The following is a 15,571-nucleotide window of genomic DNA, read 5'->3' as shown; positions in this document are numbered from 1 at the left end:
ATATTACATTAGGCACAAAGTTAAACGAGGCTATTGGCCACCACCCAACGATTCCAAAAACAGTGTATATACTTATAGATACTTTACAAGAGAACATTTTGGGCTTGCCTGAGGAGTTGAGAGAAAGGATTTACCGAGAGCTGGTGAAAATACAAGTGAAACGTAAAGAACAATTGCATCCGTTACGTCACCAGATCTTTAACCACTGGAACCTGAATGGTATAAGAGGACTGATTCGTCAGAAATTTTTTCAGTGGTTGAACACTTTCAGTTTGTGAATGATGATGGACCAGACGTTCGTAATTTTGGTTACTTCGAGATTCACTTATTGCAACGTATTGAGGAAGACGATTAAAGGATTACCAACATTTGTTACATGGAATCTGCTTAGAAAAAGACGAAACATCTAGACAAACTCTGACGTTTCAGTTACAGTATGTAACATTTAAATTCCCTACTGGAGAACGAACATGTTTGGTTAGAAATTACCTTTATTGCTTCCGAAACAAAGACACTATAAAATCAAGTTGCCATGCCACGGATTATGTCACATATCATTGAACAGATTCCGTGGAAGGTACTCAATGACCATATTCAAACCGTGGATCATTACCATCAATTATTACAAGAACTGTATCCATTCAATTTGGGACGACAAGTGGTGTGTGTCTTAGTGACTTGTTTTCTGGGATTTCGTTTACCAGCCGATTCCTTGTGGACTCTTTACGATCAGTACTTACCACATCAATGGCTTAAATGGTCACGAAAAACTCCTTTTGCTCAAAGCCTTGCGTTTTCATCTGGATACTTCTCGACCTCAACAGGAAAAAAAGATTCGTCAACTTTTAGCTACCCAAGACGTGTATGACGATGTGTGTGTAGCTTGTGACTTACATCCCCATTGGACAGATGTCCGTGCCTGGAAAGAATGGGGTTTTGAGGCTTGGACCCAAGAAGTGGCCCAGTATGCACGAGAGTTGTTCAAGGAAAAAAGTTACTTTTCAACCCGTGTTAGTGACGGTGCCAGAAGAACCCGTCACCCAGGACAGGACTGTCGTGGACAGACCTGAAAGACCCTTTCGGGAGGACACTTGTGTGACCTTAACCCCTACTATAGAACTGGTTAGAACATTACCCAAAACATGTTTTACAGACACTTGTTTTTATTCCACGTTCATGGTTATCATGTGCCTTTTATCCTTGTACTTAAGCCTTTGGCTTTTATGTATTTTTGTCTTTCGTATTCATGTTTGAAAAAAAAACATTCAATAAACGTGTTCTGAAAAAGTATATAAACTCTTGTCTTGTTTGTTTTCGTGTGACAAGTGACATTTCTCACACAATGGCTACCTCTGCTGTCTCTGCTCCCTCTTCCTCTACTGTCAAAGTCATCGACGAACACTTAGATCGTGCCAGTTGGGAGGCTTTGTATCTTCGCCATCCCTTTAACATGCTCATTGCTGGACCTAGCGGTTCAGGCAAAACCGAATTCGTCAAACGTTTGATCGAACATAAACATCATTTGATCGATCGGCCACCTCAACGGATCGTGTGGTGTTACAAAGAGTGGCAATCGGCGTACAACCTCTTGCGAGAAAGTCATGGCGATTCCATCGTGTTTGTGGAAGGCATTCCTAAAGAAGACGACGGCATCGTCTTTGACTCCCTTAAAACCCATTTGGTCATTTTCGACGACATGTTAGGAGAAGACGAAGAAGAAATTAAATTGTGGTTCACGCGCAAAGGGCATCACCGTAATGCCAGTGTCGTTTACATCACCCAAAATTTGTTTCAACAAAGTAAAGCCCATCGCACCATCAGTCTCAATGCGCATTACGTGGTCTTGTTTAAAAGCCCTCGAGATAAATCGCAAGTGCAAGTCTTAGCCAAACAGTTAGGAACGCCTTGGCTGACTCAGGCGTCCGACGATGCCACTCAAACACCACACGCCTATTTACTCGTCGATTTGAAACCTACGACCCCCGAGGATTTACGATTTCGTACCCACTTGTTTCACCACTGGTGCCAAGACGGAGGGCCTGTCCTGTACACGTCTCCGTCCTCGACTTCATTTCACTCCCCATAAAAAAATCTATAAAAACCTCAGACCCTTTTTCGTCTGTCTCACACAGTGTGAACATGACGTCCCTTCAGTCGCATCTTCCCGTCAAATTGATTCGTGCCTTGTATGGCATCAGTCGAGAAAAAAATCCATAAACACGAGCCCGTGTCTTAGAAGCTAGTCTCAAAGAAGTCTTACGATGGTTCACGGTGACGGCATGTCAAATACTCCAAGGAATCATTCAGATTCCTCATCAAACCAAACGATTTTTCGATCGAAACAAAGTCGCTTTGGTCCAACTGGCCGATCCCCGCATCGACACTCAAACCAAAAAACAAATCATTTTGAAACCTGGAGGGAGCGGTACTCTAGGAGGGGCCATCATTCGCTCTCTCTTAAGATGGGATCCTAATGCCCCCAAAGTTATACCCAAGAAAAAAGTCCAACGAAGCTCCAAGAAGAAAAAGAAAAAGACCAGGTCCCCAAGGAGAACTTCTCCAGTGGCAGGACCCTCCTCTTACCAGACACCACCACCCCGGTAAAAGAAAAGAAGCCCCCAGAAAAAGAAACAGAAAAAAAGTCCCCAGAAAAAGAAAAGCCCACAGAAGAAAACTAGTCGCAAGAGAGGCACTTCGGCCAGGACGCAACCTTACACTCGCAAACCACGACCTGCCACAGCGGTGACTGCGTCTCCGACAGCCTCACGTTTATCCACTTCTCCGTTAATGACACCCAGATCTGAAAAGTACTTGGAGACGTTGATTACACCAAGAACTTCTCCGGTGATGACCCCAAAAAGAACTTCCCCAGTGGCAGGACCCTCCAATTTAGCAGCAGTGGGTGCTGCTCACAAAGTACCTTCTCCCAAAATCAAAGTCCATGAAAGATCGGGCATGTTACAAAGTTTACTGGATTTGTCCAAGCAAGAACTGGCTCGATTTAGTCCGCTACATACCCCTGCACGACGTGTCATGCCTGTCCTCAAACTGATACGACGTAAAGACAATCAGTGGCGACGCGTTCCAGTATAAAAAAGGCCTGTGACCAAGTAGGGTATCAGTGGTTTTTTGTTGCTCCTGAAGACTCAAAGATGTCACCCTCCAGAAAACCCCAAGGAAAGAAAAGGAAAGGACTGCCACCACGTTTAGCCAAACATGGGGACATGTTATCTGTCCTGTCCAAAGCTTCTCCACCTCTACGAAAAAAACTCATTCAAACGGCCTCCAAAGAGGTCATCGATACCGTGTGTGAATGTTGTTTCAACGTTTTGAAAGGCACGATCCCTTTGTCCAAACACCAGAAACAATGCTTAGGCAAACATCGTCACGTTCTTCGGAAAATGGTTCAAAAGAAAATTCCCATTCGTCAAAAAAAGAAGATGTTAGTGCAACGTGGAGGCATTTTACCTCTCTTGTTAGGCCCCATACTGAAAGGAGTCTTGGGAACCATGTTGGGAGGACTGGTGGGAGCAAGATAAAAAGGCCCTCGGAAGTCCCAAGATCTCAGAATCGACCGCTGACAACCCCATGGAAGGACGAAAACTAGCTTTAGTGCCTTACAAACGATGGATGGAATACCATCGGTGGCAAGAACAACGCACCCCGCATTTACCTCCCAATCCCAATTTGAGTGAGATGTCCCAGTTACAACACGAATTGCAGTCCTTGATGGATCGCCAAGATTTGTCCGAAACAGAAAAATCGCAAAAGTACGGTCAACTCTTGCAACGACTGCAACTCTTTCACCAGAAAGCTTTAGACGAAACAGCTTTACCCACTCTGAAAGATTTTAAGACCTTGATGAAAAGTCCAGCACCATCATCATTACCACCACCACTACTACCATCCCCTTGGGTCACCAGAGATGCTACCCCACGAAGGCCTGAGGAAGAAGAGATGCGAGAAGTGTTTCAAACACCGTCAGCAGCTCCCATTTCGAGTAAGATTGCAGCATTCTTGTTGACCCCGTCCCCCACACCCCAACGAGAAGAAATGAAAGCTTGGGTTAAAAAGATGATGTCCACGCCTCCTTCGACAGAAGTGAAAAAGAAAGAAGGGAAACCAGAAGTGAAAAAAGAAAAGAATACCAAAGCCATTCCATTGCCACCTCCACCACCACCACTACCTTCGACTTCTACTCCCGTAGCCCATCGGACACGTAAATCCGTTTCCAAACCACCCTTTCGACCCACCCAAAGTAGCATCAACGAAGAGTGGGTGACCTATTAACACACCAACCAACACAAAAAATAAAAAATGGAAAAAGTCTTAGCCTTCATTTATTAAGATCCCTCGCATCCTGCAGGTTACGCAGGAGTTCAAAAATTGTGTCGTGCTGCCAAAACGCGACTGAAAAGTCTCCGTTTACCTCAAGTGCAACGACGGTTACAAGAACAAGCTACCTACACTTTACTCAAACCCATTCGACGCAAGTTTGCCAGAAGTCGCACCCGAGTGGAAGGCATCGATCATCAATGGCAAGCCGATTTAGCCGATGTCTCTCATTTGGCCAGCTACAATCGTGGCTACAAATATGTGTTTTGTGTCATCGACGTCTTTTCCAAATTTGCCTGGGTCGTGCCCTTGACTTCCAAATCCAGCAGCGAGTTAGTGCGAGCCCTTCAACGGGTGTTGAAACAAAGCGGTCGTCACCCTCTTCGATGGCAAACGGACAAAGGCACCGAATTTCTGAACCAAGCTTTCCAAAAAGAATTAAAGAAACGTGACATTCATTTTTTACCACCGAGAATCCCGAAACCAAAGCCAGCATCGTGGAACGTTTTCAACGCACTTTGAAAGAACGCATGTGGAAATATTTTACGCATCACCACACTGTGAAGTACATCGACATCTTACCGCACCTGGTGCAAGCGTACAACCAATCTTACCATCGAAGCATCGGACGTGCCCCGCAAGACGTGACTCCCGACAACGAAGTGCTGGTGTTTGAGCGCCTGTTTGGTACGTCCCCGACGAGGGCTGTCCCCAAGAAAAGTGGAGAGTTGACCGTAGGAGATTGGGTGCGCATTGGCAAAACCAAACGCACTTTCGACAAAGGTTACTTACCTAACTGGACGACCGAATTGTTTCGCGTCACTGGACGAGTGCATGGCCGTCATCCTGCCGTCTATAAATTGGAAGACATGAACGGAGAAGTACTCAAAGGAACGTTTTATTTGCCCGAGTTACAACGTGTCACCAAAAAAGAAGACGACGTGTACGACATCGAAAGCATTCTCGAACGCAGAACCCGTAAAGTGGGCAAACGACGTGTCAAAGAAGTCAAAGTACGTTGGAAAGGATATCCACCCAGTTTTGATTCTTGGATCGACGCTTCGCAAGCCATCGACTATAAAAAGAAGTGACCATCATGCCCTTTCACACAGACGCAGCTACGTCGACCACTCCTCCTTCACCTAGTTCTTCTGTGCAAGATTTACAAAAACAACCCTTGTGGGTGTGGTGTGGAGAACGTGTGCCTAAAACGCAAATCGTCTTTTTCTGCCAAATCTTCGTGGTGTATTGTGTCATCGGGGCAGCCATCGCCAATTTGAGTTTGCAACAAGGAGACAAACAATTGTGGACCATTTTATTGAGCAGTTGCATCGGTTACCTGCTTCCCAATCCCTCCCTGAAATTCTCTTCCAACGGGAACCTTGTGTCCAGTGCCAGTGCCTGTCACCACTCCAACAACAACCACAACCAGAACCCCATTTTGGGCGGAGACACACCTCTGACGTCCAGTAACCCCTCGGACAGCCACAGAACTCTGGAATTATGAGTCACGAAAACCAATTTTACTTAACCTTACCCAGTGACAGTTCCATGGAGGTGTTTCCCAACAACACGTTGTGCTGTTACACGGCTAAATTACCTCAATCCATCCCCTTAGATCACGAAGCCCATTGGGAAGTGGCTTTAGTAGAAATGATTCACCCGACCCAAGTCCTCAATGTCCTTCCCAATCAAAATTTTTTTACGGTGGAAGTTCTTGACGAGCCATTGCAACAGGAGTTGGATAAGAGAGCCACCATATCTGACATTCAAACCTATAATGACAAAACTAAAACCACGACCTACCACTTGTCCATTCTCCCAGGCTATAATTTTAGTGGTCATCATTTGGTCAGCGCCATAGCCTCCAAGTTTAATGGCGTGTTTGGGAAAGCTTTTGAGATTGTCAAGAACAAAAGTGTCACCATGGAGTACCACAAAGTAGCTCGTCGCTTCTTGATGAAATTTGAGCGGAGTAAAATCCTGTCCATTGTATTTTGTCCTGAATTGTTTGACATGTTGGGCGGTGACATGGAGCTGAGGAAGAAAGTAGAACGAAAAGGACAACCCGAATCATCAGGCATTTCCGACAACGAGACTTTTGCCAAGTATTTTCGTACCCCGGTAGAACTGAACCAAGGACTGAATTTGATCTTTGTGTACTCTGATGTGGTGGAGTACAACGTAGTGGGACACACCTCCGTGCCGTTACTGCGTGTCATTCCTTTCAAAGTGGATTCTGCCACGAACGCTGACGAGGAAGGTGGAAACACTTACCACGTCCACCGCGAATTTGTCCATCCTCACTATTTGCCTGTCAGCAAGTCGTATTTGGACACGGTCAACATTACTATAAAAGGAGATTTAGGACAAAATATTCCATTCACCAAAGGAAAAGTCACGGAAACGGTTCTCTCACGACTCGTAAGTCATGTATCCAATGTACCGAGGGGTTGCACGACAGCGAGGACACGGTTTAGGAGACGTGTTAAAATCGGCCTTTCGTTCGGTGGCTACGGTATTGAAACCGATGGTGACACGCGGATTGCACGCCTTGAAAGATGCGGCACTGACACAAGACAAAGAATTTCTCCAAAATGTCATCATCGACAAACAAAACCCTAAAGAAGCCTTCATGAGGGCAGGCAAAAATGTCTTGCTACAAACGGGCAAAGACATTTTAGGCCGACGAGACACACCTATAAATGCCCTGCACGCTACTGAGTCAGGCATTCAGCAAGGACAAGGCAGAAAGAGACGACGACGAAGAAAACAAGAACACTCATCTGGATGCTTGCGTGGTATGGAAACCTGACCAAGCGACTAAGTTCAACGGCATTACACTTGCTGGGGATGCTTCAAATCCAACGGGATTTGTAGAACGACAAAAGACAATTGCTGGAAGTTGTAGTTTAGAACTGATGGATCGTTTGCATTTGGATATGTGGTTACAAGAAAAGTATTTGCTGAACGGGGTGGATGTCCGCCTGAGACTGAATCGCAGTAGTGCTGCTTTCCATTTGATGGCTGCTGCTGATGCCACTTACAAAGCCATCATCCAAGAAGCCAGACTCTACGTGCGTCGTGTGGAAGTGTTACCTAAAGTAGGTAACGACATCAGTCAGACATTGAGCAGAACAACCGCCAAGTATCCGATACGACGCGTAGAAGTGAAAACCTTCACCATTCCTGCTGGACAGCGATCCATGATCGAAGATCATCTGTTCCAAGGACAGTTACCCAAACGTTTGTTTGTTGGTATCGTCAAGAATTCAGCTTTCAATGGAGTCTACAACGAAAATCCTTTCTACTTTAATCATTACAATGTGTCCAAGATCGAAGTCAGTCGCGATGGCAAGACCTTGTGTACCCGACCTTTCGAGCCTAACTTTGGTGCCGCGAAGAATTACTTGAGATCGTACTTGTCCCTGTACGAAGCTACCGGACAGTTAGGAATCAACACCAGTCACGGCATTACGTACGACGATTATGCAGGAGGCTACGCTTTGTGGGCTTTCGATTTCACTCCTGACCAAGGCAGCGACGAGGGACATTTCCACCCTATAAAATCCGGCCAGATTGGTGTGGAAATTCAGTTTGCGAGTCCACTGGATGCAGGGAACACAGTGAACGTCAACCTGTATGCAGAATTCGATAATACGATAGAAATCAACAGTTTGAGAGAAGTTATTTTAGATTACTAGAAGTCATGGAAGACTGTTATCCCTCTTTACCTAGTGGAGAAACTTTGGACATGAAATGTAAGGAGACTGTGGAAGAAGAAGTGATCATGATGAAGTCGAGATGGCCAGAACAAGAAGCCCATTTAGTCTCCTGTTTTGCCAAACACTTGGTGGAAAAAATGACGGAATTAATCAAGAAAAATTGCTATGGATGTCAAAACGATCATCCCAGTCAAATTCAACAGGATAAATGCCTGATGCTGAGTCAAGAAGAAAAATTGGACGAATATCTGGACGAAGCTTGGAGTCTCATCTCGGACGAAGACGTGTTACATCAGTGGTATAAAGACTTGCGTGAACATTCTTGTCCAGCATTAACCACTCAAGAGATCCATCGCATCGAAGCTCTTCTGAATCAAAGTGAGGAGACGAAACAAAGAAACGGTTATTTGTCAGACATTTTCAAGCAAAAAGTCAGGATCGAATTGACGACTTATTATTACCTGTGAAGAAGAAAAAAAACATGGATACCTGGGAACTTTATTACCTTTTGAACCACAGTTCGTATACGGCTTCTTGGAATCCTGTCGTCTGTGCTAAAGATGAACTCCCTCATCGCAAACCTAAAGACCATCAAGCTTACGTGATCAACACGGACGGCAGTCATCTCCCAGGAACCCACTGGGTAGCCGTCTACTTTCCTCAAGAAGGATGTGTGGAATATTTCTATTCGTACGGATTGCCCCCTTTGGAAGACGATATCATCGACTTTATGAGAAGAAATGCTCAGACCACCCGATTCAATAATGTGAAATTAAAAGGCACAGATTCCTTGGTGTGTGGACAATATTGTGTGTATTTTCTGCATCATCGCAGCCTGGGCTATTCCTTAGAACATTTAGTGACTCATTTTGATCCTCGTTCTTCTTCTAGAAACGATGTGAAAGTAGATCGATGGTTTTGTGACCATTATGCTTATCTTTTGTCTCAAGCTAGGAAACGTAGTGTCCATCAACGGCCTAATGATTTCCAACAGTGAAAATCACAACGTTGTCAGCCCTGTTTAAAGTAGACTGTCAATTGAGAAAAAAAATGTTTGTGATTAAAAAAAATTGTTGGATGTTATATTGTTGGATTATTGTTAAAAATGTTAGAGTTGTTTAGTGTTAAGTGATTTTTGAATAAAAAATGTTGTGTTTTAAAAAAAAATGCCTTTGTCATTTGTTTAGCTATAAGAATGTTGGATTGATGCTCTTTCATTTCTTACTATCCCTCTCATGACACTCACTGAACGTTGCGACTCGGAAACCGTGTGGGGGATGTTTTCCTTCACGTCCGCGCTTTGACTTTAAGAACCGGGGTTGTTTCCAGTCTAACCATCCATTGTCGACTCATCCTCCTACGCAGATGTGCTCCAAACTAGCTAAGCTCAACGAAGCCTACGTGAATTTGCATAGGGTCAGACACAGTCTGATATCGAAGCCAGAAGAAATAGAGAATGTGAGAATGTTAAAAGTCACTGAAGACCTGATAGAAGAGCTCTTCAGAGAAGAAATGAACAGGGAGAAAGAAGAATGGACAGAGAAGTACAGACTTCAGAGACAGCAACAACAGCAGCAACAGCAGCAACAACAGCAACGGCAGCAGCAACCTGAACCTGACAGAGGCTTTGTCGATTGCCGTATCGACACCAAAGAGTTCTTCTTCTCTTTCCGAAGAAGCAGACCTATCGCCAGAAAGTCTGTCCTCAGAGGACATCGCATTCTTAGAAACTAAAAAAGATTGCCATAGCAAACAAAAAAACAGCCCTTTTCAGGGCTACCCAATACTCTGGAAAAGAAATAGCTATCAATTCGCCAATGTGTGTAGGTAGAGTAGTGTGAATATAAACACTAACTCTTTTTTAAAAAATGTGAGGGTATGTGATTGTGTGTTTGTGTGTTTGTGTTTGCAAGTGCTCAAGTATGTTGGTATGGATAGTAGATTAAAATGATGTCTTTTTTGGTGTTTGAGGTGTATATTTGGGGTTAGATTGGATTGCTTTGCGTATGTGGATAGTCTATTGAAGTGATTTATAAAAAATTTTAAAATAGTGATGGGTAGCATAAAAAAGTGAGTGAGTGTTTCTTTTAGGTCCGCGCGTTGTTGTTTTTGGTCATGATCTAGGTAAGATCAATTTTATGTTTTTAAGGGATGTTTTCCATCACGTCCGCGCTTTCAGTATAAATTAAAAACTAATCGTCAGTTGGGCTACCCATCGTCGACCTGTTAACAGCAAGACAATGAATACAAGGATTGTGAAACTGCTAGAACGCCAGATGCACCTGGAATATGCCAGGCGCATAGTAAATGAACTATCAGCGGAGGCTATCGTAGAAGAAGCAAGAATAAAGAAGGAAGAGGAGGAGAGAAGAGAGAGGGAAGAGGAGGAGGAAAAGAAAATAGGAGAGAGGATGACTTATAAGATACCAGAGACAGAGGATTGGGGTGGTGAAGCGAATCATCCCGCCTCTGCACTCTCAAGACAAAAAGTGAAAAGAGACTGGAGTCGAAGATGTGTGTGTGGCGCCAGGCCTGGAAGGTGCAACCATTAGATAGGTGCATCTGGAGTTCAAAACCAAAAACCAACAGCCCTTTTCAGGGCTACCCAATACTCTAGAAAAGAAATAACGATCCATTTGCCAATGTGTAGGTAGAGTAGTGTGAATATAAACACTGACTCATTTTTTTTAAAAATGTGAGTGTATGTGTTTGTGTGTTTGTGTTTGTAACCATTCACGTAAGTTTGTGTGAATAGTAGATTATGGGTTTCTTAGCGTATGTGGAGAGTATAGTTTGGGTTTTATTATATGAAATGAGAAAAGTAGGGGGATGTTTTCCTTCACGTCCGCGCGTTGTTGGGTCATGATCTAGGTAAGATTAATTTTATGTTTTAAGGGGATGTTTTCCTTCACGTCCGCGCTTTCACTATAAGAACCCACAGTATTCGTCGTTCAAACCATTCTACAAAGAAGATGGCTTCTAACCAAATGGACAAAATGCAAACATTGCAAGACGTTTTAGACAATTTAGGAATGATGGAGCAGATGTTAATAAGACTCGTTGAAGACCACTATTCCTATAGTCCCCATCGTGTAAAGATGGAAATTAATAACTTAAGAAAGGTAAAGGACAAGATAAGTGGTGTCATGAAAGAGATAAAGGAGGAGAAGGAGGATGAAGAGGAAAGAATAAGAATACGCAAATGGACCGAAAAAATTGAAAAAGAAGAAGAAAATGAGAAGAGGAAGAAAGAAGAAGATGAAGAGAAGAAGAAAGAAGAGTAGGAGAAAAAAAAAGAAAGAAAAGAAGAGAAAGAGTGTAGGAGATAAAATAAGAACTTGGTGGAGAAAAAGAAGAAATTAGAAGCAGAAGAAGAAAACCCAAAGGCCCTTTTCAGGGCCAGCCATATTTCTCGAAAAGAGAATGACTTTTCAATTGCCTACCCCTTTTTTAAAAAAATTTTTAAAAAAAAAATCCCATGTTCAATTTCCCTTGACGCTATAAAGTCCCACCCTGTTTAAATTCCTTTGACGCTATACAGTCCCCTATTCCCATGTTAATTTCCCTTGACGCTAATCTGTCCCACGATTTTTCTCCATGTTAAATTTCCATTGACGCTAATCGTTCCCAGGGGGGTCTGTAATGCTAATTCCCATTGACGCTAATCTGTCCCCCTTCACTACTGACGTCGTAACCACTAGGCCACCGGAGCAGTTGCAAAACTATTGTTTAAGAGTTCAAGCGTTTTATTTGCCTGCTGTAAACACAGACCCAATAGTGTGGCATGGGCACAGTTTTGAGCACTGGCTACAATTGCTTGTTAAAGGCCTTTTTTATGTAAGGATATGCGCTCTTTAATAAGCGTTCATGTAATACATTCCACCTGCAAGCTTTGAGAAATATTTAAAATATGAATGCTGGCATAATCCAACGCATTTTCTTTACGTGCTATCAAAACAGTTAGAATTGGAATACGAAAATGCGCATTTTTGTTCTTGGATAGCTCCCACTTTAGTTAAGTTTTAGTGATCAAACATTTTGATTGTGTGCTTGTTTTCTGAGCGTCAATCACCGATGATATACGAATGGCGGTACGTGGAAAAGGGACCAAGAGCTCCGGTAGCAGTAGACTCCTACACATCACCTTTCCTATCTACGGCCCAGTATTTGGCTTTCGTCCTGCAGGCGACACAGTCAATCTTTGCCAAAAGATTTTCAATTTTGACTCGCTATTGCCCCCACTTTACATTTGCATCTATTGAGACCAATGGCATGTGTCACCGTGCAGGCACCAAACTCATCTTCATGCTTTCCGTTAACTTCTTCGCTGAAACGCTTGCTGCACAAGGTGCACGTATTGGAAAGCCTCTCCAGGTATATAGGATTCAGACAAATGGAATCCGTCACCACCTGCATGTCTTAGCTCAAGACCATTTTTAATATGCTGAAGCTATTAAGCGTTACATCCGGTGTTTTGTCTATTTCTACCAAACCGTTGGTCTCACGGAAGGTAAGCAATAAATAATAGAGCTCCTGAATCAGTCACCAATGTATGGGTTTGTAAGAGAGGGGCCCAGTCACTATCGTTGCGTGGCATGCCGATCATGCACAGATGCCTACATAGATCATCATTTGTCTCTGTGCCAAAAAAGCTAAACATGCATGCAACCCTATCAACCTCAAACTCTTTCTTGGCGTCTCAGTATGCTCGTCACCATGTCCATGACACATTATTTTTTTTACTTTAGTCGGATGAGTTACCGGCCTGTCGAGAATGTATGTTAACAACCTGGATTGGAGGGGCTTCAGGTGGAAGGGGAGGGTGCTCAATGACCCGAATGCTTAAAGCTGACATACGTTAACCCTGTTCGATGGGTGAGGGATCGATACGCCGGTCAAAGCCAATTGCTCTTGGTGCGGCACCCTCGCTCGCTTTGCGGGGTGGGGGTGGGGGTGGCATGTATTGTATGCATACCAAGCCGATAATAATTCTCAAAATAAAAACTAATTATTAACCCGTATTAACCCGGTGGTTATGCACCACTGTATATTATTTGTTGGAGCGTTGATTTACTTGGGCAACCGGTATTAAAATCATCATGTTATTTTCATTCAATAGCGGATAGACGGAGAATGTCACTGAGCTGATTAAAGTTTTTTTTTTTCCATTGTGTACCCGAGAATGTTTTATCAGTCTCCTCTGTTGCCCTTGGGAAACATCTGGAGAACGATCTTCCCCGTTAAATGTGTGGCAGTATTCTTTATCGGGAATGTTTTATATTTTTGTAACGGGAAACTTCACCTTTTTCCGGCTCTTTCTTCTCTCACGATCAGAGGTAACTTTTATATGAGATTTTAGTCCTTATTCACCAACATTCTTCCTTCATGAGACGGAATCTGGGACGTTATTTCTGAAATATTTTTCGTGCCGGACCTGGCATTCTGGGGTATTATGTCAGGAAAAAAGCATTTGAGGACCGATTCGAGATTGCGGGCGATATTTCGATTAAAAACCATTGTTATCCCCTTATTTAGGTTGCCCCTCCCCCCTCTCAAACATACCCATATAATCCTTGATTCTCTCTCTCTCTCTCTCTCTCTCTCTCTCCATTTCGCTCTTCATTCCTGCCTTTCGTTTCCCTTTTTTTTGCATTTATTATGTCATCTGTTCTATCACTCTTCTTTCCTTCTATCCTCGAAATTTGTAATGACCATGTAAGTTTATTTGTGCTAATGTTTTTAACCTGATTCTGTTAATTATCCCTTCTAGTTGAGAGCTTAGTATCAACTTTTAATTCGAATATAAAGCCACTTTCAAATGTTCATTTTGTCCTACGTTTATTAGTAAAGGAACAAGTGTTTGATCCTTTACAAGTGTGATGGGGGCTCCTAGTGGCCAAGTGGTCCAAAGCGCTGACCTTTCCTGATCACTGCCATCACAACTCTGTCTGCGAAGGTTCGAGTCTCAGGCTCGGCTAACGTTGGTACGTGAGAAAGCTTGCCAGTAGATTCTCGTGGGACGGTGGTTATTCACGGGTTTTCCAAGGTTCTTCTTCCACCAGTTATACTGACCGCCATGTTTAACCTATCTTGGACTGAAATATGGCGTTAAACCCATCAACAAGAACAACAAGTGTGATATATTATATTTAAGTTGCCCCCACCCCAGCTGTTTGTCAGTCTCCCTCCTGATAAAATATTGCGTAGAACAAATTGACGTACCTGTCATTGTTTACAATGTATATATATATCTATTGTGAGCGACCTCTGTTTTTTTTTGTGAACAGCAAAATATATTCCCTTTCACTTCATAAAGACCAGTTGTAACTATTTTTTTGTCCATGCATATCTTTATTAGCAAATACGTTTTTGCTGAAGAAATACATTTGTATCCATTTTTTGCAGGTAACGGGGTCCAACATTATTGGAATACTGAAAGGAAAACGGTTTGGTACTTTCAAAGACAGGATTGCAGGGATCGGTGCACATTATGACACCGTCAGAAATTCTGCAGGTATCGCTTTAGTACAGATGATTATGAACGCAGTCAGAAATTCCTCAGGTATCACTTTTAGTGCCAACAATTATGAACACTTTTGTGCAGACAATTATGAACAAGTCATGTGTGGCCAATCTAACTCCATGACTATCCGTATTAACAAGATTTTAGTTTAACGCTTCATCGTGCTAATTTAAGTCGATAAGATATCGGTGTTGTTAATACAACGTGACATATGCCTACTGATTATTAACACAGAGTCGGCACACCTTCCCTACAGTGTATGCAGTTTCATACTTTGATAGTATACACGTGAACATATCACTTTATGGGATTCTGATTGGTCAAAATAAGTGCAAGAAATTTTTGTGCAGTATTCTCTTTACTGATTGGCAGCGATCGTGGGAAAACATTTTTAACCCCGCCTTCTGGATGTTTTTGTCTTCACTGAACATTTTTCGCCGCCATTTTTTGATTCGACTTGCGAAAGGGAATTGGGAAAAAATGTCATCGTCTGTTTCAGTGTTGTCAATTTACTCCCACAGGGGTTTGTTATGTCATGTGTAACATATTATAACATAAAAAAATGGCAAACCCCCCAAGACAAGAACAATAACAACAAGTAAAACTACCGGTATTGCTTAGATGATAACGATGGTGGGGTGGGGATGGATGGACGGTTATATATGCAGCATGGAATCCACCCTATATACAAGCTTGGTTTAAATGTGAACTTGCTTAAGTAAATAAAGTCACCATTGTTCACAGAAAAATGTAGACATAAACCGGACTCACCAACTGACAGAACTTTATCCAACCACATCATATTTACGCGGTAAATCTGTGATGCAAGTCCGCCTCAAAAAGAGATTTGTTTACGTCTTCTGTATAATCTTATGTTCCAAATCAAATACTGCAAGTATCCGGTCACATATACATTACAGAAAATATGTGTATTTCTGCATCCAGTAATCTTCTTTTCACAAAAATATCGCAACAATGAAATGTTTAG

General features: G+C 42.9%; 1 protein-coding gene across 1 annotated transcript in view; it reads left to right on the top strand.

Annotated features, from left to right (window-relative positions):
• The window catches only part of LOC149775946 (uncharacterized), a 107,257-nt gene that overhangs the window by 44,145 nt on the left and 47,541 nt on the right, over positions 1-15,571 (top strand). Inside the window, exon 3 of the mRNA XM_089941426.1 lies at positions 14,466-14,574. Coding sequence (XP_089797552.1) covers positions 14,466-14,574 — 109 coding nt within the window. The remainder of the gene's footprint in view (positions 1-14,465; positions 14,575-15,571) is intronic.

Source organism: Sinohyriopsis cumingii, chromosome 18, assembly GCF_028554795.1.
Source record: "Sinohyriopsis cumingii isolate HCF-2022 chromosome 18, ASM2855479v2, whole genome shotgun sequence".
Taxonomy (NCBI): Eukaryota; Metazoa; Mollusca; class Bivalvia; order Unionida; family Unionidae; genus Sinohyriopsis; species Sinohyriopsis cumingii.
Note: the sequence above shows the minus strand (reverse complement) of the source record. Positions and strands in the feature narration are given on the sequence as shown.